Raw genomic sequence first — 27,180 nt, 5'->3', positions numbered from 1 at the left:
GGCTTGGCCGCCGGCGCGTGCGCAAAACATACCGCACGCCTGCAACGTGCCTAGCCTCGCGCGTTCCCTGCGCGTAGAGCTCTGCGCCGGACCAGACCCTTGCTGCGGGGACCAGCAGACGCCCAGCTTGCACGCTGCTTCCCCTTGTCGGAGCGTGGGGCACTTTATAACAGTGTGGAAGAACTGATGGGAGTGTGTGTGTGTTGTCTGTTGGTCGCTTAGTCGTGTCCTACTCTTTGCGACCCCATGGACTGTAACCTGCCAAGTTTCTCTGTCCTTGGGATTCTCCAGGCGTGGACGGAAATGCCAGGCAGGCTAGATAGTCTTGGCCTCTTTGTAACAGTGTGGAAGGATAGAGGGGAGAGCCATGCTCAAAGGACAAATCCTGGAAGCCCGAGTTAAATGTTTCATTCTCCTGGGTGTCATTTTCTAGGCTCCCTTAAACATTTTCTTTATGGAAAATGTTTCTAATCTATTGGCACAGAGGAATAATGCATTACACGTTTGAACAAAAATGAATGGTAATTTGATTCAACCAATGAGTTGGTAGAAAATAAGTGGAATTCAGTTCATTGACTGTTGATAGTTGTCAAATTGTTTTCTGAAATCATTCTCATCCGTGTACCGGATAGTTCCTTATTTGTTAAAGAGGTATTGAGGGCCTTGCCTATTGCCAGGACTAGCTCGGAAGCTGAGGCTATAGAATTACACTGAATTTTGACTAGATTTTAGCCCTAAATCTGGCATTAGTTAGCCTCAGCATCCTCACCTGAAAAATTCTATCATTCTCTAGGCAACTAACATAGTGATCCTTTTAGAAGGTGATAAGGCAATGAGGAAAGGGAAGTTTTAAGAGGGGAAAACAACACTCCTGAACTAAAGGAGGAAAAGTTCAGTCGAAAGATACTGAATAAAACTGGGAATCCACAGTGCTTTATGTTGCACGAAGTGGAATCCCTTCCAAGTTCGGAGAGAGGGCTCTTGTCTAACACTCAAATGAATTGCCCAAGGACATGCATGAACTGAGAAAGCAAAAGATGATTGGGTAGGGGCATCTGGGTGGAGAGCAGTAGGGTAAGGAAACTCAGAACTGCTCTGCCATGTGGCTCACAGTCTCGGGTTTTATGGTGATAGGATAAATTTTCAGGTTGTCTTTGGCCAATCATTCTGACTCAAGGTCCTTCCTGGTGGCTCAGGCATTGCTCAAGGAAGATGTATGCCAGGAAGAAGGACTCTGGGACATGGTCAGACACGTCGTGTCGCCTTCTGACTTTTCCCCAACTCTTCTGGTTGGTGGTGGCTTGTTAGTTCCACGTTCCTTACCAGGACCGCATGTCATAAAACAGCTCACACAAATGGTTACTATAGTGCCTGGCCAGGGTGGGTGGTTTCAGCCAGTGTGCTTCCCCTAACACATAGTGAAGGCAACCCTAAAAAATAAGTTAAAATATAATGTTTTGTTATAATTGAAATATACCAATTTATGAAATGTTACAGAAGCCCAAGACGCAGAATGATAAATTTAGCCTGAGAATAGCCAGAGGTTCAGGTTCAGCTGAGTATTGAGGGATGAGCATCCAACTAGTCAATATGCTCTTTGTTTATTTCAGAACCATGTGTTTTACTCAAAATGTTATTTGCATAAGAGAGGAACAAACTAATAGCCTAAAACAGTGCCACCTTCACAACTCCAAATCCTGTCTACCTTTTTCTGGGTATCTAGAAGGATAAAATAATACTATCTCTTTATGGACAATTTCACTTTTTTGTTTCTTTTGTTTATTGAAGTATAGCCAATTTACAGTGTTGTGCTAATTTACTATACAGCAAAGTGACTCTGTTATACACATATATACATTCTTTTTTCATATTCTTTTCCATTCTGGTTTATCCCAGGAGACTGGATATAGTTCCCTGTGCTATACAGTATAACTTTGTTATTTATTCATTCTAAATGTAGTAGTTTTGTCTGTGAGTGTGTTTCATGAATATGTTCATTGGTGCCATATTTTAGATTGCACATAAAAGTGATATCATATGGTATTTGTCTTTCTCTTTCTGACTCACTTCACTTAGGGAGTGATACTCACTAAGTCTCACTAAGTGGATACTCTCTAGTTGTATCCATGATGCTGCAAATGGCATTATTTTGTTCTTTTTTTATGAATGAATAATATTCCTTTGTGGACTTCCCAGGTGGCTCAGTGGTAAAAAAAATCCACCTGCAATGCAAGAGATGCATTTTCCATCCCAGGGTTGGGAAGATCCCCTGGGGAAGGAAATGGCAACCCACTCCAGTATTCTTGACACATTTTTTCCATGGCGTGGCTATTGTAACTTCACTTTATTTATCTTCTGCTTACCTTTTAACATCCCTTGACTCTCCTGGGGGTCCAGTGGTTAACACTCTGTGCTTCTAATACAAGGACTGCCAGTTCCATCCCCAGTTGAGGAACTAAGATTCCAGATCACCTGAGACCAAAAAAAAAAAAAAAAAAAACCACCCCAAATACTCCTGCTTTAGTGTACTGCATATTACAAACAACATCAACTAGCCATTCTTGTACTGATACATATTTAAACTTGCTGTTCATATAGTGTTTTTTAATAGCTTTAATAGCTTCAAAAAGATAAACTAAGGCACACTAAAATTTCTGAGAGTTTATTTGAGCAAAACTTTATTCCAGTCTTACAACACCAAACTTGAAACAGTCATGAGCACGCCACTGACAGGAGCTAGGGGCAAGGTTTTCATAGAGAAGATGCACATGCAAAGCAAGGAAATTATTTGATTGTTATAGCTTATGCTGTTGCATTATTTGAGAAAAATCTCATTGGATGTTTGTGATTGGTTGTTCCTACCCTTGAGGTATTCACAGGATTTAATCTGGGGTTGCTCATTAACCTACCAAGACATCAGAGCCATCTCAGTCTAATGCCTCTTTGTATGATTACTCCAACAATAGATTGAGAGAACCTGAATTTTTATCTTCTGTTAAGCTTAGTTTCTTCCTACAGAAACTGTGGGCAGATGGAAATACTATTTGGTCTACTCAGAGTTTCTAAATAGCTGAAATGAGATCATATTCTGAAAATTTTGTGCCATAGAATTATATGAAACTATTATTCATGGTTAAAGATTTCCCAATTCTAGTAGTTTAGAGATGTTTTTTAAATATATACTACTTGAGTGGGATTTTAGAATGATACTAAGGCTGTTTACAAAATAATCCTTGATTTCCCCATTCATACCATCTGAGAGGGTTTTAAGATGGAAGCTCATGGAAAAATTGAAAATGGGTATCCCTTGTAGAATGTATGGCCACCATTATTATATGTAATTTTTGTTTGTTTTTTAGCTGTCTTTCCTTCTCATGCACCACACCCTTTCCCCTCCTTTAACTTAAGCTTAAAGACAGAATTGTGTGATGGAAAAAAGAAAAGAAAATTTTTGGTAAAGCCAGTATTTGATAAGAACCCTAAATACTTCTTTATAGTGCGTTGGAAGTTAAACCAGGAAAGTGTTTTAGGAAAAGAATTTGTCAATAGATAATCAAGAACTTTTAAAATGTTCACATTCTAAAGAAACAGAAACATGGTCAAAGATTTCTGCAGATCCTGAATACAGTTTAACATAAAGTGACTTAAAAATGAAAATAAGGTCAATGTCCAACATTTAAGGAAATACTTAAGTGACTCACGGTACATTTAGACAGTGTAATTCTATAGACATTAAAAATGATGTGGGGATTTTGGTTACAAAAGTGTGGGTTATTGAGGTTTGTTAAGTAGGAAAATAAATAGTATAAAGAACCATATAAATACAGTATAATCTATGTAAAAGTATATTAAAACACCAAATGTATCTTCAATTTCTACATTTTTATAACCATGTATTATATGTTTATGATATGTAAATAATTTATTTACATAATAAATAATATCCTAAGTAAATTTTGCATTTTTAAAAAACAATCTTTGACTAGATTTTAGCCCTAAATCTGGCATTAGTTAGCCTCAGCATCCTCACCTGAAAAATTCTATCATTCTCTAGGCAACTAACATAGTGATCCTTTTAGAAGGTGATAAGGCAATGAGGAAAGGGAAGTTTTAAGAGGGGAAAACAACACTCCTGAACTAAAGGAGGAAAAGTTCAGTCGAAAATGAGCCCACAACCTCCTTTTCTCACCCCATTGCCTCTCCTCCTTACCAAACTCTATTCTGAGCTAGTATAACCAAAAAACCTTAATCATTTTTGCAAAGGCTTGGAAAAATTAACCCCCAACAGTCTGTCTGGTTTTGCTGTTGAAACACTTTTTAATCTGCCAAATGAACTAAACGTGTCTTTCAGGCAAAAGTCACTAATTAGGTCAACAAACTCTAGGTCGCCTGTGTTTTCCTTTTGTGGACATCATTACACAACAGTTCTATTTGAGCAACTTGCAATGGTGAGAGTCTTGGCCCTACATTCTTTTCATGCCTCAGTCCGGTAAACAGAGGGTGAACTTTATTTAGCTGTTTCACTTTTCCTGGAAGGGTGCCTAAATTTCACCACAGGAAAGCACGTAAAGGCGGCTCTGACTTATGATAGTTCAATTTATAATTTCTTGACTTTATGATGGTGCAAAAGCTGTTAAGATTCAGAAGAAACCATACACAATTTGGAATCTTAATCTTTTCCTGGGCTATATACAGTATGAAAGATGGAGTATAATACTCTCTCCTCGGCTTTGAAGCTTCTAATCACTTACCCAATCAGGAGGGTAAACCACCAATACACTTACAATCATTCTGTTTTTCACTTTCAGTACAATAATCAATAAACTACCTGAGATAATCAACACTCTATTGTAAAATAAGTTTTGTATCTGATGATCTCTGCCCAACTGCAGGCTGATATAAGTATTCTGAGCACACTCTAAGGTAAGCTAGGCTAAATTGTGTTGAATAGGTTACGTCTATCCAGTGCATTTTCAACTGATATTTTCAACTTCCCATGAGTTCTCAGTATAGAACCCCGTAAGTGGAGGTAAGATCTGTAAAAAGGATAGGCAGATGGGAGGAGTCGGGAGATAGTGCACCGAGGAGACAGCGGGAGAGAGAGCAGAGGAAGGAGGGGAAGAGGGGGCGTGCAGTGACAAAGATGGTGTCAGAATTGAGTACCAGTGGCCGTAGTTTCTGTGAATGATTGGCTGGGACACAGGAGATGGGGTGAAGGCCTCCGAGTGGGGGTGTGGGGGTGTGCTTGCTTTCAGTAAACACTTAAAAGTACCGGGAAGAGAGGAAATGAGAACAGCGATTTCGCGAGCTGCCGAGATGCTCTTCAATAAGCTCTGCAACTTTTCACAAAAGACAGAAACTGCTTCATAAAAAGCACGATCTTGTTAGCATAGAAACCGCACCCCCAGTTTCCGACCCTTCTTCTGCGGACGCCTGCTACCTCTAGGCTTACCCGCAAAGGAGGGGTAGGGACAACCTCCAAAATTACCAGACTCTTTAAGACTCGGCGTGAGTCTTACAAGTTCCTACAAGTTCCAGGTTGCAACGCTGACTCCGCCTAACACGTCAGTACCCGCCAGAGAAACTACAAATCCCAGGATGCAATGCTGCCTCGGACCCCCGACCTCCTCCACTCCCAGCACCGCTTCAAGGATGAGGTCCCTTCGGAAATCAGATTAGGGTCGGCGCTGCATGCTGGGAATAAAAGACCCAAAATAGGATTGGCTGAGATTTTTCCCGGCACCGCCGTCCTCGTAGGCTGGCCCGTGGAAGAAGGGAGGGGACGCTGCGCACTTCCTGTAGACGCCTGCAAGCAACGGCCTCGGCGCGTCTCCGCCTCACCAGGTACTAATCTCCCGCGCGTAGAGGGCATCTGTGACCCAGCGGAAGTGATTCCTCTTGCTGCCCCGGAACCCACGGCGGCAGGCAGCTGGGGGTGGGGGGGGCGGCCGTGGTGTAGGGGCTGTAGCTGTGCGCGGAGACCGGCTGCGGTGGCTGCGGTTGTTGCGGAGCTGACGAGTGAGTCTCGGGCTGGGGTGGGAACGGAGCTCTGGGCCCGCGTGGGGGACGAGGGAGGCTTGTACTGGGTTCTCTCGCCATCCCACTTCCCACCCCTTCCCATTTGGGCGGGGAAGGAACGGAAGCTTAACCTTCCCCTGCCGCTTCGGCTCCTGGTTTGGGGGAGGGGAGAGGAGGGTGGCGGGACGTTCCCTGGCGCCGCTCGGTGGGCTTAGAAAAGGGAGGAAGGAGGGGCGGCGGCTGGCGAGACTGGGCCTCTTCGGGGTTGAACGCGAGGAGGGTGGAGTTAGGAGCATGGCAGCCCTGTCGCTTTTCCTTTTTTGCTTTCCCCGGGTGCGCTCAGGTTCGTCCTTTTCTTGGAGTCGGTCCCCAGTCACAGAAGAGGGCCCTCGCTCTTTCCTGTAGTGGGACCCCGAGAACTTTACTTTCGGGGCAACTTGTTGGGTTATCTCTGCCCGACTTGGTGGTTTGGGTCTGTCGAGCATCTGCCGCCCAGTCTCATCTGATGGAGGCGTCTAGTGTCAAGTACGGTGGCCATTAAGTTTCTCCTGTGGACCTCTTTAATATAGTTTATGGAGTTCGAGTTATTAATTCGAGCATTTCTACTCTGCGTCGCCTTCAGTATAGAAAACAACCGAAATCCTTTAGAGTTTTAAAACCTTATTTTCAAACTGCCAAATGTGCTTTTTGATCGCCTGGTAGTTTTCCTGTTTTGTTCAGTGGACTAAAATGAGACATCTCCGATCTCGTTTACATTGTAGTTGTGGTATAATTCATGATGTTGAAACATCACTGTTCACACGTTGATTCATTCATTTCGGAGGTACAATGGCAAAGAGACAACTATGGCCCCTGTCATCGTGGATATTAAGTGCTATTGCCAGTGATGATTGTGGCCTCATAATTTTTAAATGACTGTCCTTTTTTCCTTAAGTATGAGATCGACCTAATAACCAATAGCTACCATTCCAAGGTTTCAGTTCAGTTCAGTCGCTCAGTCGTGTCCGACTCTTTGCGACCCCATGAATCGCAGTACGCCAGGCCTCCCTGTCCATCACCAAATCCCGGAGTTCACTCAGACTCTAGCGTAAATTTATTTAAAATGGAAGATGCTAGTTTCATTTCATTATTGTAATTCTGTAATATGATTAGGCAATAGTTTGTAGTCAGAAGTTAGAGTCAGTTCTATATATCAAGTTCTAAAGTAATATTTGTATTGTATAAATTGTTTTTTTGGGTTTTTTTTTTTTTTTTTTTTAGATTTTTCAGTATTAAAAAATCTGAAAAGTCTTTGTATTTACACTGGTATGTGTTAGTGCATTTTAGCTAACCCGTCCTAAATGTTTACTGTTCCATTATTAAATAAGATCAGAAAAATCTCTTGAGTGATTTCAAGCTTTGGTGATTAAGAAAACTGTACTGCCATTCATTCAAATATTTATTGAGCATCTTCATCTTCTGTATGTTAGGCACTGTATATGAAGCCTGCCCTCTTGGAGCTTGAGGGAAAAGACTGTACATTAAGTAAGCAAATATAGTTTCAGATGGCGATAAGTGTAAAGAGAATATAACTAGATTTAGAGTTAGATTAAGTTAGGGTGACTAGGGTGGGAGTGTGTAATTTTGAAAGAGAAGTGCTCGAGGAAGACCCACTTCTCTGAAGACTTAATGTTTTGCCTGGAGACCAAAATAAAGATCTGAAGGAAGAGTTTTTGAGAGAGCAGTAACTGCAAATGCATAGACCTTAAGAGAAATGAACTTGACCCATTACAATACTTAGAAGGTCAGTGTGGCTGGAGCATATGGAAGAGTGATGGGAGATGAGAGCAGAATGGTTAGCAAGCAGTAAATGAAATGGAACTTTATTGTCTTTGTTCTGTTTGTAATGAGAAGCCATTAGAGGATTTTGTGTAGGGGAATGCTTTTGATGACTAACTGCTGAGTGGCAAACTGAGTTGGAGGAAAGTGGAGAAACCAGCTCCTAAGGCAACTTATAGTAGTTCAGTTGAGCTGTGGTAGCTTGAACTAGAGATGTAGAGTTGGAAGTGAGAAGCGGTCTGATTCGGAGTATAATTTGAAGCTGGAGCCAAATGGGTCTTACTAACCCCAGGACAAAAAATCTGGAAGAATCACCTTGTTTTGCCCAAACATCTGGGTGAACAGTAGCACCATCTCTTGGAACGAGGAAGACTGGGGAGAGTGCACTGGTTTCTAAGGAACAAAGCGGGAGTTCTGTACACAGTGTACTAAATTTGATAATTTTATACAGTTCAGAATATGTGCCGTAGTAGGCAGTAGGATACTCCTACTGTTGCTCAGAGCAGAAGTCAGCCTTGGGAGATAACCCTGGAGTCGTGTTTTATACTTGATACTTAAAACTACAGACCAGAGGACATCAAGAGTTTTGATGGAGAAGAGGACAGATGGCTGGGAAGGGAGCACTCTGGTCAGAGGAGCAGTGATGGGAACTGAAAGGCCAAGATGGTGTGGCATCTGTAATGCTAATGGAAGAAAAGAGGTTGGAGTCAACTATAAAAGAGTAAGATGAGAATTAAAAATTGACCTAGTGACCGAGTGGTTGAAATTTGACAAGAGCACTTTGATTGGACTAGTAGTCTAAAAAGACTGATTATTGTGGGTTATGGGTGGTGGGTGGTCCTGATGATGTTACAGCATTTGATGTGTTGATGGGAATAGAGATGGAGCAAAGTTCTTGGATCACTCTGGTAGGAAGGATGATTTTTAATGCAGCTTTTGAAACAGGGAAATGGACAGAGTATATGGTATATAGGTATGCAGGCAGGATGAAGGTGGAAAAGACAAGGCATTTGAAGTGATTTGTTCTGTTTTCTTGGTGAAATAAGTGAAGTTGTTAGGGTAGGGAGGAGGGGAGTCTGGGAGGTTTAAGAGAAGCCGTAAATTTTCTGAGTAGGAAAGCCAGTTAACTAGTTAGTTAAGGGGATCGCTGTGATACCAAGTCCCTGTTCAAAGTGTGTCGCCATAGATTTAAAATAGAGACCAGTCAAAATGGTTGTGACTTTTCTTTAGCCAGTTCAGCTTTTTATTTGAGGCCTGAGCTGGGTGGAGAATTGGGTTTGGCCAGGATTGGGATTGAGGTGGGTTAGCTGCATCAGAGGAGGGGCAGGGAGTTACGGAGCATAAAGACTGGGAGGTGTGTATGGTGCCAGTTTTTATAGTGCATAGAATGTATAATTGTTGTCTAGTCATTATGTTGTGTCCCACTCTTTGGGACCCTATGGACTGTACCCTGCCAGGCTCCTCTGTCCTTGAGATTTCCCAGGCAAGGATACTGGAGTGGGTTGCCATTCCCTTCTCCAGGGGATCTTCCCAATCCAAGGATCGAACCCGTGTCTCCAGTATTGGCAGGCTGATTCTTTACCACTAAGCCACCAGAGAAGCCCCTTTGCTCTTGCATTTTAGACTAAGACAAAGGAGTTTGGACATCATCGCCTGAGAGGGAGGTTAAGTTGGTTACAGGGTGTGGCAGACAGGACAGCCTCAGTGGAACACACAGCACTCTGGAGCTCTTGAGTTCTGTGCTGTGTGGGAGCCACTCTGTTTAACAAAAATGAGAAATTGGGAATTATGGGTACTTGTAGAGGGAGGGTGAATTTCAGATGGATTCAGTCATAAAATAGTAGAGCTGGAAGGGACTTTAGACACAGTTTAGTCCAGTTTCCTCATTTGAGAGATGAAGAAACAGAAGTCTTATTACTTAAACCTATCTGAGTCTCAAGATAGAAAAAAAATTTTTTTTTTAATGTTTCAGCTGTGTTGGGTGGCCTGTGGGATCTTAGTTCCTTGATCAGGGCTTGAACCCATGTCTTCTGCATTGGAAGCTCAGAGTCTTAACCACTGGACCACCAGGGAAGTCCCAGAATGAGAATTTTATATCATCCTGAGACATAAATTCAGCAACACTGTAAGCACATTCTAGGCAAAATATTCTAATGTCTTTTTACAAACTAGAATTGTGTTACTTCTGTCAATTTGTATTAATGGCCAGAGCCTCTCTAATAACATTAGATAATTTTTGGTTAATGTAATTTACTTCATTTTTCAAATTAATCATATTATTACATATTATTGTTAAGAACAAATTATCAGGCTGACTGACCATTATTTGCTTCAAAAGTAGCTTAGTTCCACATACTTGTTTGTTTTTAAAAAATCAATTTTAAATTCTAGTTTTCTGAATAGAAATAACTAGTACTTTCAGACATGTATTTCAGTGCTCTTTAAAAAAAAAAATTGAAGTGTCATTGACCTACAGTAATACATTAGTTTCACATGTACAGCGTGTGCTGTGCTTAGTCGCTTAGTTGTGTCCAACTGTTTGTGACCCCATGGACTGTAGCCCACCAGGCTCCTCCAGGCAAGAATCCTGGAGTGGGTTGCCATGCCCTCCTCCAGGGGATCTTCCCTACCCGAGGATAAAACCCAGGTCTCCCACATTGCAGGCGGATTCTTTACTGTCTGAGCCACCAGGGATGATTCAGTATTTCTGTACAGTACGAAATGATCACCCCGATGATAAGCCTAGTGCCATCTGTTACTATACAAAGATGTTACAATATTTGACTGTATTCCCCATGCTTTATGTTTTATCCACGTTTCATGATTCCTAACTGGAAGTTTGTTACCTCTTTTTTTTTTTTAATTGAAGGATAATTGCTTTACAGAATTTTGTTGGTTTCTGCCAAATATTGACATGCATCAGCCATAGGTATACGTATGTCCCCTGCCAAGTTTTGTACCTCTTAATCTCTCTTGTCTGTTTGACTCATTCCTCCACCCAGTTCCTGTGTGGCAACCACTGGTTTGTTCTGTGAATCTGGTTCTGTTTTATGTCTGTTCATTCATTTTGGTGTTTAGATTCCACATGTAAGTGAGATCATACAGTTTTTGTCTTTCACTCTCTGACGTATTTTACTTAGCGTGATATCCGTGTTGTCACAGATGGCAAGATCTCATTCTTCTTATGACTGAGTAATACTCTTTTGTACAAGTAATCTTGTATTGTGTATGTCCCATCTTTATCCTCTGTTGATGGGCACTTAGATTGCTTCCATATCTTGACTATTGTAAATAATGCTAAAATGAATGCAGGGGTGCATGCATTTTTTTTGAATTAGCATTTTTGTTGACTTTAGAAAAAATCTGCAGAAGTGGAATTCTGGATCTATGGTAGTGCTATTTTTAATTTTTTGAGGAACTTCCATGCTGTTTTCTTCAATGGCTGCATCAATTTACAGTCCTACCAATGCTGTGTAAGGGTTCCCTTTTCTCCTCATCCTTACCAGTGCTTGTTATTTATTCATTGTCAAAAGTGATGATAGCCATTCTGCTGCTGCTGCTAAGTCGCTTCAGTCGTGTCCGACTCTGTGCAACCCCAGAGACGGCAGCCCACCAGGCTCCCCCATCCCTGGGATTCTCCAGGCAAGAACACTGGAGTGGGTTGCCATTTCCTTCTCCATGCATGAAAGTGAAAAGTGAAAGTGAAATCACTGAGTGGTGTCCAACTCTCAGCAACCCCATGGACTGCAGCACACCAGGCTCCTCCGTCCATGGGATTTTCCAGGCCAGAGTACTGGAGTGGGGTGCCATTGCCTTCTGATAGCCATTCTGACAGGTCTCAAATGGTATCTTATTACAGTTTCAATTTGCATTTCTCTGGTGATTTTTTGATGTTGAGCATCTTTTCATGTATTTTTTGGCTATCTGTGTGTCTTCATTGGGAAAATGTCTATTCTGGTTCTCTTCCATTTTTCAGTTCGGTTGGTTGGGGGTTTTTGATTTTGAGTTGTATGAATTCTTTAAATATTGGGTTGGCCAAAAAGTTCATTCTGGTGTTTCCATACGATGTTAACGAACTTTTTGTTATTGTTCAGTCCTACTCTTTTCGACCTCGTGGACTGTAGCACATCAGGCTTCCCTGTCCTTCACTATCTCCCAGAATTTGCTCAAACTCATGTCCATTGGGTTGATGATGCCATCCAATCGTCTCATCCTCTGTCACCCTCTTCTCCTGCTCCAGCCTTTCCCAGCATTCGGGTCTTTTCCAGGGAGTTGACTCTTCACATCAGGTGGCCCAAGTATTGGAGCTTCAGCTTTGGCCAACCCCATATTTGGGGTATTAACCCCTTATCAGACATACTGTTTGCAAACTTCTCCCATTCAATAGGTGGCCTTTTAATTAGTTTCATTTGTTTTGCACAAGCTTTTTCTTTAATGTGATGTAGTCCCATTTGTTTACTTTTGCTTTGTTTTCCTTGCCTGAGGAGACATATCCCCCAAAATACTGCTAAGACCAGTGTCAAGAAATGTACTGCCTATGTTTTTTTCTAGGAGCTTTATGATTCAGGTCTTACGTTTAAGTATTTAATACACTCTGAAGTTTATTTTTGTATATGGTGTGAGAAAGTTCAGTTTTGTTTCTTTTGCATATAAGCTGCCCAGTTTTCCCAACATCATTTATTGAAGAGGCTGTCTTTTTCTCATTGAATATTTTTGCTTCTTTTAACATAGATGATTGATCATGTAACTATGGTCTCATTTCTGGGCTCTCTGTCCTGCCATTAGTCTATGAGACTGTTTTTATATACTGTTGGCATTACTGTAGTTTGTAGTATAGAGAAGGAAATGGCAGCCCACTCCAGTATTCTTGCCTGAGGAAGCCCATGGACAGAGGAGCCTGACGGGCTCCAGTCCATGGGGTGGCAAAGAGTCAGACACAAGTGAGCAACTAGGCATAGCATAGCATGCCTTCTGCATCATACACGTGAGACTCCATTTATCACTGAGCGATTAAACAGCAGCACAGCAGCTTGTAGTGTAGTTTAAAATTAGGGAACATGTTAGCTCTGACTCTGTTCTTCTTTCTCAAAATTGTTCTGGCTATTCAGGGCCATTTTTATATATTTTCCTGCAGAAAACATGAATTTAATAGGTGAGAAATCATTTATTTTGCATAAATGACATAAAACTCTACCTATCATTCTTATCTGCTTTAAAAAAAATTAAGTTTATCTTAGTGGTATTTCCATGTTATTACATACATGTATTTAACTTAATCCTTTTCACCGCCCCAGAATATTTCATAAGTTCATACTATTGTTGTTTCATATTACCCATTTCCCCTCCCATTCAAATCATGGTTCTTAGCAAGTTTTAATGTTTTAGTTTTCATGTTGCCTTTGGAACCAAACGTTTTTATAGGGGTCTGTGAGCTATTTGTATTTCTTTCCTTCTGATATGTTTCTAGAGTTCAGTGGGTGTTTAACATTTGGTTCTTTAATCACTATTGTATTCTTGTGAGTAATGACTTAGACATCTACAGAGCTGTAGATTTGCAGCTGTTGCTCTCATCTAGTTAGCTAATCCAAGCAAGTCAGCTGAAAAACTGTTAGAACTAGTAAGAGAGTTTGGTGAAGATGATGGAATACAAGATCAACTTACCGAATTTAAAAGGTTTTCTTTAAAACACCAGCAATAGCCTTTCAGAAGTATAGTATAAAACAGATCTCATTCATAATGGGAAAGTACTAAAAGGAGACCTGGCAAGAAGGTAGACAAAAGTAGACCTAACACATTCTGAGTGTGTAATCACAAATGGGGACTTGCCCAGCTCTTTAGCAAAAGCATGTTTATCACACTATTGTAATTAAAACAGTGGGGATATTGGTCAGGTATAAACAAGATTGATGGAACAGAATACAATCTAGAAATCTGTGTAATATACTGTATGATATAGAGTATGATAGTAATATAGTAGTAGGTTAGTGTATGTAGTAATAGAGTGTATGATAAAGGTAACATTTCAAATAAGGGATGGGCTGTTAAAAGATCTTTTTGGTGTTCAGTGACCCTAGGCTGAAAACTGACCTCAGTATAGGCCTTAGGCTCACCAGAATTTCTGTTTTTCACCAAAACATTAAAAAAAAATGCTAAGAGTAATTTCATATATGACACTCTAAAAGCACAATGGCATCAAGCCTTTGTTCATGTCTTCTGCCTAGAACTATTCTCAACCCGCTGTTCAACCACTTCCTTTTACCTACCTAATTCCTATTTTGAAAACTTGCTCAGTTACAGAGTAAATGTTCATACTGAGCTTTTGTAACCCCAAACTTACATTTATATTGATTATCTGTGGGTTAAGTCCAAATTTAATCATTTCAATTATTTTAACTTCTTAGGTATCAGAGTCTACTCTTGTTGATGTTGATTTACTCTTTGTTAGTCATGGGGAGCTCCCTTTCCCACTCAACCTTTAACCCTTGTATAAATTATGGAATTTATTTACTATATTAAGAAGTCTGTAGAAAAACTGTTGCTACCCAGAAGGCTTCTAAGGTGTGACTTTTCATGGTTGCTTAGCTACTGCTAGTTAAATAAACATCCTAAAGGTTTTACTCTGGAGATTTTTTAAAGAAAAGTTAGCACTTGAAATTCTACCTTTTCTAGCATTTTTTCCTATTTTGTGTGTGTGTGTGTTTGTGTTTTAGGATGAGTACAAACCAGTATGAACAGAAGAAACTAGTGACTGAAAAATTCTTTAAATTGCTTACTATTATTACCATAAAATGACATAGTACTGGTTTTAAATTTTTAATAACTATCTAAGGATTTATATCGGCACCTCTCAGCAGTAGTCGAAAAGAAGTTTTAATAGGAGCCAGAATTTATTACCATGGTTTTATGGAGTAATGGAAGGGAATGTGGGCTCTAAAGCAAACCTATCTAGGTTCAAATTCTCATGTTGCCACTTAAGCTGTGGAAGCCTCTTAGTGTTTCCTAGTCTCTACAATGGCAATGACAGTTTCCCTGTGGAAGTATTGTTTTAAAATAAGCTAATGTATGCAAGGCATTTAATGCAGTGTTTATACTCATTAGACCCTCAACTTGGTAATAATGTTATATTGCCTGCTTTAGACATGGCCCTTTAAACATCTCCCTCCATTCTTGGAGAGGGTTCTAGACTAACATTTAATTTTTACTCCTACTCTGTCACTACCTGGAACGAATCATTAAGCCTCGCTCTACATCAATGGTATCATTTTTTAAGGTGAGGGATTACATAGGTTTAGGGCTTCCCTGGTGGCTCAGATGATGAAGAATCTGCTTGCAATGCAGGAGCCCCAGGTTTGATCCCTGGATTGGGAAGATACCCTGGAGAACGGAATGGCTATCCACTCCAGTATTCTTGCCGGGAGAATTCCATGGACAGAGTAGCCTGGAAGGCTACAGTCCATGGGGTTGCTAAGAGTCAGACACAACTGAACAACTAACACTTTAACCTGACATAGGTTTATTGGTCAGGAATTTCTTAGAGAACAGGGTAATTAGGATATGCTGTTTTCTTGGCAATGACATAAAAATAATGTTGAGACAAATAAAATCCTCCTTTGAAGAAATGCTGTTAAAATACAAATTGCTGAAAATATGAGCTCTTTTCCTTTAGCAGTCATATCTTGTAAAATTTAAGATTTCTCAAAAATTAATTTTTTTCCTTCATTGTTAAATCTCAGAACTTTAGTATCCTCTGTGCAGAATGGATGGAACATGTATTATAGATGTGCACACTTACCTAAGAAGAGGGCATGCCTTATCTTTTTTATTCTCATGAAAGTCACATCCTTGGGTTGATCATGTCATTCATTTAGCAAATACTTGCTTCAGTGTCTACCAGTGTCTAGCAGATATAATATACAAAGATGATTAAAGCCAAGAGTCTCTTTCAAGTTCAGCTGAGCTCCTAATGAACAACATCTGTATTTTTAAACTGTTGTCAGAATAGTTACCTTAAAAGGCTAGGAGACAAATCTGTATTTAGAATTCCCTGTCCTGTAGGTGATCGCTCAGATGTTCAGAAACTTGATACTCTTCCCTCTTGTGGTGACTGGGAAACTTACCTAGCTGAGAGAAACTGAGTCCTTGCACTTGTAACACTAAAGGATGTATTAAATAATAATGGGCGAAAACATGTTATTCTGGCATTGATCTCAATATAGCATTGTTATATTTTCAGGAAACTACTAAAGTTCCTGTGGACGCAAAGTAGAATTTCATAAGAGCATAATGGGTAAGTTATATAAAAGTAATTTTGTCATTCAATTAGTTGAAGCTTTCTTCTCAAAGATAGACCTTCAGAGTCGGTGAATGCAAATAAGAAAATAGAGTGGATTGAAAATTAGTTGTTTATATCAACAGCTATGTTTACTATATATTTCTGAAAGGCAGATCAGTAACATTATTGTGCCAGATTTAATTTGTGATTGCTAGTGAGTAATTGTTACTTAAGAAATTAGAAACTCTAACAGACATTGAAAATGGTTTGTTTCATTGCCAAAAAAAACCCCAAAACCACGAAACGTATAAATTTAAATACTTGGTAATTATTTTTATTTTTGTCCTCAGAGGTTGGCAGAAACTGCTAAAAATCTGTATGCTTGAAGAGCCGAAGATTTAGAAGTTACTTGCATTTCTGAGTCCCCCAGCTTTTTACTATGAAAAATTGTAGAAATAATACACTGTGGCCTTTACCAAGTAATGTTTTCCCATATTTGCTTTTCCTGTGTATGTGTTTATATGCCCACATATACATACAAAAACACACATAAGCCTTTTTGCCTGTATTATTTATTTAGTTGCACATGTAATACTCAAGGAGCCTCCCAGGTGGTTCAGTGGTAAAGAATCTGCCTGCCAGTGCAGGAGACACAGGGGACTCTGGTTCGATTCCTGGGTTGGGAAGGGCCTCTGAAGTAGGAAATGACAACCCTCTGTAGTGTCCTTGCCTGGAGAAATTCATGGACAGAGGAGCCTAGTGGGCTGCAGTCGATGGGGTCACAGAGTTGGCCACAACTGAGCATGCAGCACGTAAAACTCTATACTAAATACTTAAGCATGCATCTCCTGATTCAGTCCATGCTCAAAGTTTCCGTTTCTTCACTAATGTTCTTCACAGTGGGTTTATTCTTTTTAAATCGAGGGTCCAATCAAGGATTACTTCCTGTATTTATTTTATCTCTTTGTTTCCTTTAAATAACTTCCCTACTTTAGAGATTGGGTGAGGAGTGAAGTCTTTCCTGGCACATTTAAATTTAAATTTGTCTGAATGGTTCCTCCCAATTAGATTCAGATTAAACAATTTTGGCAATGGTAGAACATAAGTAATTTTGATATTTATTATCTCAGTTTTAGGAATTTGTATTAACAGATGAATGAGTGAATGTATGTTTGTAATTAAACAGTGCTTCAGCTTCTGTACTTCTCACTAAGGCTTCCTGAGATTTTAGAATAAGCCTTAAGGTGTTTTCTTTCAAATATTGGTAATCATAAAAATTAAAATTCTGTCAATACAAACTTGTAAAGTTATGTATGTGAGAAAAGATTATAAATAGAAGTATAAAAGTACATACTCCCTCAAAAAGTTACATTGCACAAACTCCTCTGGCTAAAGACAGCATGGCAGCAGTGGAGGTAGCTGCTAGCTACCTCACCTGTGCTTTGAAGTTTTAAAGATGATACTTGTCTATATTCATTACTTAAGTATTCATGCAATAATTTAACCTGAGCAGTAAAACGTTTTGATCATTTTTTATGCATCAAGAGTAAAATGCTAAGTAAAGAAAGCCCTAATTTTGAGAATATGGGCTTGTCAGAAGTTGCACTCACAAGGCATACAAACATCTATTCCAAAACACAGTTTGCATTTTATTTTTAAAATGAGTATTTCAAGTGACAGGTTTAAAGTTTTACTATTTGAATGTTTTCTTTTAGTCTTAAATTTGAATGTGCCGTTATGTTCACAAATTGTTACTATTCCCTTGAAAATACAGGTACATTTTCATCTAAAGTAAACATTCTTGGGAGTTCCTTGGTGGTTCAGTGGTTAGGACTGAACACTTTTTGCTGCCATGGCCCAGGGTCAATCCCTGGTTGGGGAACTGAGATCCCACAAACTGTGCGGCCAAAATATTTAGAGACTAGTTATACAAGAAGTTAAAAACTTTAAAATCTTGGGAAATGGTCAAGGTCTGAGTTATTCAAATACTAACTTTGGTAAACCTGTTTGGTTTTAATCCATTTTGTGAGTCAGAAATCATTTTACTACTTACTTACTTTAGATGGAGAAGAGAAAACCTATGGTGGCTGTGAGGGCCCTGATGCCATGTATGTCAAATTGATATCTTCAGATGGTCATGAGTTTATTGTAAAGAGAGAACATGCACTAACATCAGGAACAATAAAAGCCATGTTGAGTGGCCCAGGTAGGTACATTTCTTTATTTCCTCTTAATATATTGTATCTTCATTTTCAGTGTTTGATGAATGTGATTTAAGTTGAATTAAATAACCCATAACATTAAAAGAGAGAACAGTTCTGACATTAAAAGTTAGAACAGTAACTGTTCTAACATTAATTATTGCATGGTTATGTTGCATCCCCTGGTGGCTCAGATGGTAAAGCATCTGCCTGCATTGCAGAAGACCCAGGTTCGATCCTTGGGTGGGGGGGATCCCCTGGAGAAGGGAATGGCAACCCGCTCCAGTATTCTTGCCTAGAAAATTCCATGGACAGAGGAGTCTGGCAGGCTACAGTCCATGGGGTCGCAAAGAGTCGGGCATGATTGAGCAGCTAACACTTTCACTGTGTTGCATTGGGGGAAAAAATGGCATCTTCTGTTTCCTGTTTTCAGTTATTTACTGCAGTTTTATTAAGTCCAAATTGATTATTTTGTAACAGGAAGGATCATTTCCCTATGTTAGGTTTCTGTGGTGAGTTCACCACAGAAGGACTATGGTGATTTGTGCTCCTGGTTACATGTGAAGTTTATTATATAAGTTACTGCCTCCCAAATACTTATTCTTAACATTTTACCCCAAGAAAGTTTTCCTTAAGGATTGGAATTTCTGGAGCATACAGTAATTCTATGCTTAACTCTTAGAGGAAATGCTGAACTGTTTGCACTGTGGCTGAACCATTTTACATTCCTACCAGCAGTGTATGAGGGTTCTACTTTCTCCACATCCTCTCTGACATTGATTATTTTCTATTTTTCTGATTCTAGCCATCTTAGTGAGTATGAAGTGGTATCTCTTTAGATTTGTCATTTGGATTAGCAATTCCCTAATGACTAATGATGTCAAACATACCATTATGTGCTTTTTGGTCATTTGTATATCTTCTTTTGAGAAACATCTGTTCAATTCTGTTGCCCATTTTTTAATTGACTTGTATTTGTGAGTTGTTAAGGGTTCTCTATAAATTCCGGGGGGCTTCCCTGGTAACTTAGCTAATAAAGGATCAGCCTGCAATGCAGGAGACCCCAGTTCGATTCCTGAGTCAGGAAGATCCCCTGGAGAAGGGATAGGCTTACCCACTCCTGTATTTTTGGGCTTCCTTGGTGGCTCAGCTGGTAAAGAATCCGGCTGCAATGCGGGAGACCTGGGTTCGATCCCTGGGTTGGGAAGGTCCCCTGGAGGAGGGCATGGCAACCTACTCCAGTATTCTTGCCTGGAGAAGCCCCACGGACAGAGGAGCCTGGTGGGCTACAGTCCGTGGGATCCCAAAGAGTTGGACACGACTGAGCAACTAAACGGAGAAGGCAGTGGCACCCCACTCCGGTACTCTTGCCTGGAAAATCCCATGGATGGAGGAGCCTGCTAGGCTGCAGTCCGTGGGGTTTCGAAGAATCGGACACAACTGAGCGACTTCCCTTTCACTTTTCACTTTCATGCATTGGAGAAGGAAATGGCAACCCACTCCAGCGTTCTTGCCTGGAGAATCCCAGGGACGGGGGAGCCTGGTGGGCTGCCATCTATGGGGTCACACAGAGTCGGACACGACTGAAGGGACTTGGCAGCAGCAGAGCAACTAAACACAGCACATAAATTCTGGACACTAGACCCTCACCAGATACATAATTTGCAAATATTTCTGTATTCTGTAGGCTGTGTTTTTTCTTGATAGTATCTTTTTTTGAGAGGGTTGCTGCATTGGATCTTTCAGCAGCACATGGAATCTTCATCGCATCATGTGAGATCTTTTGTTACAGCACAGACTCTCTAGTTGTGGCATGTGGACTTGGTAGACTCGGTCTTTGTAGCGCTTGGGCTGTGAGATCTTACTTCCCCAATCAGGAAATGAACCCTCATCCCCTGCATTGCAAGGCAGATTCTTTTTTTTCTCTCTCTCTTTTAAACTTTTAAAATTTGTATTGGTATATAGCCAATTAACAAACAATGTTGTGATAATTTCAGGTGAACAGCAAAGGAACTCAGTCATACATTTGCATGTATACATTCTCCCCCAAACTTCCTTCTCATCCAGGTTGGCAAGGCAGAGTCTTACCCACTGGACCACCAGGACAGTCCTTTGTAGTGTCTTTTGATGTACTAAACCTTTTTTATTTTGTGAAGTCCAATTTATTTTCTCTCTTGTTGTTTGTGATTTATGAGTCCTGTCTAAAAATCCATTGCCAAATTCAGTGTCATGAAGATTTACCCTTATGTTTTCTTATGAGTTCTATAGTTTAAGCTCTAACATTTAGGTCCTTGATATTGTTAATATTTTATATAGTGTGAATCAGCTTCATTTCTTTTGCTTGTGGACATCCCAGTACTATTTGTTGAAGAGACCATACTTTACTCCTTTGAATGGTCTCGGCGTCCTTGTTGATATCAGTTGACTGCAAGCGTGTAGGTTTATTTCTGGACTCTCAATTCTTTCCTGTTGGTATATGTATCTATCCTTATACCAGTATAGCGCTGTTTTGATTTCTGCAGCTTTGTAGTAAGTTTTGAAATTAGGAAGTGTTAGGCCCCTAACTTTTTCTTTAAGAGTATTTCAAGCAAACTCCTGACATAATGCCATTTCACTTGCAGAAATCTATGATTGTTCTCCTGTAAACTCTTTTTTTTCTTTCCTTATCTTACTAGAGACAAGGTTATTTGTATAATGTCAACATCCAGATTAGATTTAAGTCATGTTTCATCTTGAAAACTCATAATTAGAACTCTGGAGGTTTGATTAAAATCCAGTTCATCTCTCTAACAAGAGTACTTTATAGGTAGAACTCTTGTATTCCTGTTGTATTGTGTCTTTTAGCAATGCCAAGACTGGTTAGTGGGTTCCAGAGTTATCAAGCTGGTCCATGAGCAGTTCCCCAGTCAGTCTTTCATATAATAGTTTTAGCATTCACTGGGGCTATTGCTGAAATTTACTTCATTCAGAATTATAACACAGGGATTTTCTAATTCTGTCATTTCTTCTGCATTTATTACTTAGAATTCTCCAATAAAGAACTCTTTGGTTTCCCTGAAATACAGTCTGTACGGGGAGCAGGGGGAGGATAAACACTTGATTTTTTTCCCTTGTAATTTTTCAGAGGAGCGAATTGGTTCTCCAGCATCTGCCAATAGTAAAGAATGTTTGTTTTGTTTGCATGTATACATATATATTGGGTATTTTTCAGTCCTATGCAGTCATTTTCGCTGAAGTTCAGATTGCTCCATTTGCTCCATTTTTACGCCAGAAGGGGCACATCAAGATGGCTTCTGCATCCTTACGGCGTGGCTTTATTAGTCTTGGATATCTATTGCTTTCTGTAATAACAAAAGTTCTCAGGTTCATTTTGTATGTTATTTCTCGATCCTGAAAACAACTTTTTCTAAAAAGCCTGGATATTTTTGGTTTTGGTTGGTTCAGTTTTTTTTTTTTTTTAGTGGAAAGTGATACTTAGAGACCCCTCTCTGGGTGCTAGCAGCACTCGTTGCTCCTGAGTTGAACTGCTTTAGACTTTTCTACTAGACAGAACTAGGATGTACTTGAAGGGGGAAATTCACGAATGCCAACAAAATCTTAGTTAAAACTTAAGATTAGGGAATTTTGGCTTCTTTTATAGGTCTGATCTCCTTTAACTCAAAACCAACTTTCATGTAAACATTAGTTTACGTGAAAAGGAATGTAATACTGATACATGCACCTTCAAAACATTATAGTAAGTGAAAGAAGCCAGACATGAAAGATCAAAAGTTGTATAATTCCACTTGTATGAAATATCCAGGATAGATGATTTCATCGAGACAGAAGGTGAATCGGTGTTTTCCAGAGACTGGGGTCGGGGGGGTGGGAAATAATTGCTTAAAGGGTGTGTGCATGTGTGCTCACTTGCTCAGTTGTGTCCTACTCTTTGTACCCCATAGATCATAGCCCAGCGGGCTTCTCTGTCCATGGGGTTTTTCAGGCAAGAATACTGGAGTGGGTTGCCATTCCTACACCAGGGGATCTTCCCAACCCAGGGATTGAACCCGGGTCTCCCACACTGGCTGGAGAATTTACTGCCACCTGGAAAGCCCTGCTTAAAGGGAGGTACAAGGTTTTCTCTGGGGAGACAAAAATGTTTTGGAACCAGATAGGAGTGGATGGCTGCTCAGCACTGTGAATGTACACTGAATTACACATCTTAGATGGGGACTTTTATGTTATGTGCATTTCACCTCAAAAAAAAGCACTAATGTTGATCTAGTGTCAAAGGCTTAACAACTGCCTGTTGGTAATATTTCATGCATATGTTCAAGCAGGAGAGTTGTAGTTATTGGGAAACAAAAGCTAACTTCATTGCTATGAATTATTTGTTGACTCCTTCTCTCCTTTTTCCTCATCCCAGCCTACCCCTAACCAACAAACATTAATAGAAAACTTTTAAAATACTCTTTTCTCAAAAAGTACATTTTTCTGTCTTTTTTTATTCAGTGCATAGTGCTAATGCTAGACGGTCAAGAAAATATTTTATCCCAATAGTAAAGGCTAAATAAGTTTGTATAGCTAAACAAATTTTTAGAGATCACTAAAAAGAGTTTATGAGCTGTTATTAAAGAGAAATATAATGGCTTATGAGATCTCATTAACATGATCATGTTTTTAAAAAGTAAAGAGGAAAACAGTGGATTTACTTCCTTGAAAAGATTTTTCTTAATTAGTGTTTCACTTATTGTTTATATTTACATGGCAACATAGCACAGAGCTCCTGATTATCCATAAATACTCAATTCCCTAGACTAGTGGTCCCCAACCTTTTTGTCACCAGGGACCAGTTTTGTGAAAGACAATTTTTCCACAAACTTGGGGTCTGGGGTAGGGGAGTAATTTGGGTATGATTTGTACATTACATTTAATATGCTCTTTATTTCTATTATTATTGCATCAGTTCCCCATCAGATCATCAGGCATCAGCTCCTGGAGATTGGGGACTCTTGACCTAGACTAAATCATCTTAATAAAGTTTTTTTATGTTTCTGCTCAGAAATCAGAGCTAGCTACTTCATTTGATGCAAGTTGGGTTTATCCTTTTTGCATTGTATTAGTCTGCCATAGCAAAATATCAGTGACTGGACGATTTAAACAGAAATTTAGTTTCTCCCAGTTCCAAAGGATGGGAGTAAAGATTTGGCAGGGTTGGTTTCTTCTGGGGCCTCCCTCCTTGCCTTATAGACAGCTATCTTCTCCCTGTCTTCACATTGTTGTCTAAGCTCTGTGTGTCTGCAACCTAATCTCCTGTTCTGCTAAGTGAAAGTTGCTCAGTCGTGTCCAACTCTTTGCAACCCCATGGACTGTAGCTTGCCAGGCTCCTTTGTCCATGGAATTCTACAGGCAAGAATACTGGAGTGGGTAGCCATTCCCTTCTCCAGGGGATCTTCCCAACCCAGGGATTGAACCCAGGTCTCCCGCATTGCAGGTGGATTCTTTGTGCTATAAGTATATATTTTACTTTATAAGATAGTGTCGTACTGTTTTCCGAAGAGGTTGTACTGTTTTACATTCTATCTGGCAATATCTGTAGAGTTTAAGTTTCTTGCCGTATTTTATTTTGGGGAATTTTCATTTACTTTGTCTCTTTCTCCGTATGCTTACGTGTGCATGCTCAGTCATCTCTGACTCTTTGCAACCCTACGGACTGTAGCCTGCCAGGCTGCCCTGTCCATAGTGTTTTCCAGGCAAGAATACTGGAGTGGGTTGCTATTTCTTACTCCATTCTCCAAATGACTAGAGGTTTCTTGGTTTGTTTCATTGGATTAGCACTTTGATGATAAAATTATGAATTTTCAAAGAGGCAGAATTCTCTCTGCTGATGAACAAGGTGGAAGTCTAAAGTCAAAACATGACATGAAAAGTTCTGATAAGGATACCAGTCAAGTTGGTGTAGGGCCTTAAATACTTGTCTCCAGATATAGTCCCGTTTGGAAGTATTGGGAGTTAGGAATTTTGGAGGAACATAGGAATTTGGAGGAAAACACAGTTCACCTCATATATCACAAATTCCTTTTCTTTTCCAGGTCAGTTTGCTGAGAATGAAACTAACGAAGTCAATTTTAGAGAGATCCCTTCACATGTGCTATCGAAAGTATGCATGTATTTTACCTACAAGGTTCGCTACACTAACAGCTCCACGGAGATTCCTGAATTCCCAATTGCACCTGAAATTGCACTGGAACTGCTGATGGCTGCGAACTTCCTAGATTGTTAAATAAAATAAATTATAATAAACTGTTAACTCTTTTTCAGTATTTAATACCTGTAGTTCAGTTAGTAATTTTTTCATATATAGCATGTTGCCTGTGTGCAGTTGAACTTTAAAGTTCATTGCAAAGCAGATTATCTTCTGTTCTTTTGCATAGCAATCACAGTTGAAGTTTGTTTGCTATATCAACAAATTAAGGACATTTTCACAAATTGAGAAATAAAGAAATATACCAATTCGTAGGTGGTTTTGCCTTATCCTTTGGATGTGATTTTTTTAAATTAGAGAAGTGATGATACAGTAAATGCTGAAATTTAGGCATAAATTGAACACGTTCTACAGGTAAATAATGGGGCTTCGTATTTTTATGTTTTTAGTGTTTTTTTTTTTTTTAAAAAAACCTGTTCTGATCTTATAGCTGTCATTAGCATTACTAGAGTTATGCAATTGCATATAATTGCATTATAAACATGTTTATAACTTAGCCAAAATATTGATTTTTATAACTGTCAAAGACATGAGAGTTGAAATTTCTTACGTGTCTTTTGATAAACTGCAGTATTGTTTTAAGTGTATCTTGTCTTTTTGTTTATTGCTACAATTTAAGAACTTTATTTAAAATCAGTTTTGAAAGAGTACTAGGTACAGCTTTTGGAGCAGGGACTTTTTGAACTATAGCCACATGGTCAACAAGTAAATTACACATGCATTTGGTTTTATGTACATTGTGCATTTCGGCCAATCCAAAGTACTGTACTTTCATTGACTATAAAGTTTCTTTTGCAATATTTGTTCTTACATAGTCCCTTGTAGGTACACTTCTCATTATTTAAATATGCTTTAAAAGACTCATGAACTTCATCTAGATCCTAAGAACAAGACTTCTCTGAACTATTTTAGTCTTCCTCCACTCAGCTGAAATGTTTTAAAATACTGAAACCTGAAGAGATGCAGTGCACATCTTATAATGCACTTTGATATGGTTTATCATCTTCTGTTAACGCATTTCCCAGTAGACGGGATGTCATAATCTGGGTCTCCTGCTGAAGTCAAACTTTAAAGAGGCCTTTCAGCTTCTATACTAAGACAAAAAAAATTTTTTTAAGAACTATAAGAGTGTCTCTGCTTAGTCATGGGGAAAGAAGCACTAGAGTTGGATTTACTATACTCTTTATCTTAGTAGCAAAACAAAGCTGTTACTACAGGGTCTATAAATTAAAATCTCAGCTTCTTTGAGACTGGTTTAATATGGACCAGTTTTTCTAGAACCTGCAAAGACTATAAACAACCAAGATCTAGAAAAGTAATTTTTCCACTTAGAAGACCTAACGTACTTTCAAGCTTATTGAAAGCAATTAGATATAAATGTTAATTGCATATATTTTAGTAACTTCTGAAGACAGACTGGCACATATTTTAGTATAGAAGATTGTCAAGTACAAGAATTCTGCTGCTTGGTGACAATGCCAATTATAAACCTAAGTGATGATCTTAAAGGTCAAGGTAATAGCTAGAATAAAATTTAACTTTGACCCACTTTAGTAGGTTACTTTGTATGTTACATCCAGAGGTAACCTCAAGTTTAAAATATTGAAAAAGAACTGAAAGATTAGGAAAACTATCTTGTGGCAAATGATACTTGGATGTTAATAAAGATTATTGACTGAAAGGTTTAATGAACACTTGGTGTTTGATCTTTTTAGCCTTAATTTTCTGTTTTTCTGAGGATGTATGAAACTGCTTCAGTACATCTGTCACATGACTGAATAGTAGGAATTTTTATTTGGTTAAATTTTACAGATGATTTTATATAGTATTGAAACCGTAATGGTTTTCTGACCTTGGTAATTAGTTTACTCTTTGAATTATGTGCAAATCTCCCCAATATTTTTTTCTGCACAGAGAATAGCACCACAAAATCCTTTTGTTTTATTCAGTTAGTATTTCATTTTGTATTGTCTAGATTATTTATGCTTTTTAGATTGCTTATCTTTCTTACAATTATTATTGGCAGATAACAGTCTCCTCTTGAAGACCTGTTAATATTGAGAGATACAGTTTAAGCGGTAAATTTAGCTCATGTACAGTTTAAGCGGTAAATTTAGCTCATGTTAAAATAGAAATACGTTTAGAGATATCTTGCTATGTATGGAGATGTCATCTTAGCTCTGAATCATTTTGCTAAATTTATTAATTACTCTTTCAAAATAATACAGATATTCTGAGAAATACTGTAAAATTGCTGTTAAAGATTGAAGAGTGTTTAACCCTCATAATTCCTACCTATGTAGAGGAAAATTCATACAAATTAACAAAGCTGGGATATATTTAGACTTAGCAGTGCTAAGTTGAGCCTTTATTTAGTTTTATCTAATTTTGATAAAACATAAGATCTGGAAATCAATAGATACCATCAATTTTATATATAGTGTTTTATTTGCAATTTTTAATCTGGTTTAATTCCAGGCTAGTCATTTGTGCTAAGATTTTGTATTCCTATTAGATTAAACTCTTAAGTATTATACCCAGTGGTTTGTTGGTTTAAACCAATTATTGGTCTAAATGATTCTGGTAGATCATAGCACCAAACTAAGAGTTAAAAAGTCTAACGCCTT

General features: G+C 39.0%; 1 protein-coding gene across 3 annotated transcripts; it reads left to right on the top strand.

Moving 5' to 3' along the window:
* Window positions 1–5,293: 5,293 nt before the first annotated feature.
* Window positions 5,294–24,951, top strand: ELOC (elongin C). 3 transcript variants are annotated; one of them, XM_040262052.1, is made up of 4 exons: window positions 5,294–5,844; window positions 16,070–16,123; window positions 18,171–18,314; window positions 24,381–24,951. In XM_040262052.1, exons 2-4 carry the CDS (start codon window positions 16,120–16,122, stop codon window positions 24,569–24,571), a joined length of 339 nt encoding a protein of 112 aa, XP_040117986.1. In that variant the 5' UTR covers window positions 5,294–5,844; window positions 16,070–16,119; the 3' UTR covers window positions 24,572–24,951. The 3 variants fall into 3 exon arrangements, with proteins under 3 accessions (XP_040117986.1, XP_040117985.1, XP_040117987.1); XM_040262051.1 differs by having other exon boundaries at window positions 5,744–6,018; XM_040262053.1 differs by lacking the exons at window positions 5,294–5,844; window positions 16,070–16,123 and adding an exon at window positions 5,882–6,018.
* Window positions 24,952–27,180: the final 2,229 nt, after the last annotated feature.

Source organism: Oryx dammah, unplaced genomic scaffold (genome assembly GCF_014754425.2).
Source record: "Oryx dammah isolate SB20612 unplaced genomic scaffold, SCBI_Odam_1.1 HiC_scaffold_19, whole genome shotgun sequence".
Taxonomy (NCBI): Eukaryota; Metazoa; Chordata; class Mammalia; order Artiodactyla; family Bovidae; genus Oryx; species Oryx dammah.
Note: the sequence above shows the minus strand (reverse complement) of the source record. Positions and strands in the feature narration are given on the sequence as shown.

Bases quoted from the DNA above. Each gene is read 5' to 3' on its own strand.
- ELOC (XM_040262052.1), top strand. The intron at 18,315-24,380 runs GTAGGTACATTT...TTTCTTTTCCAG, and splicing joins AGCCATGTTGAGTGGCCCAG to GTCAGTTTGCTGAGAATGAA.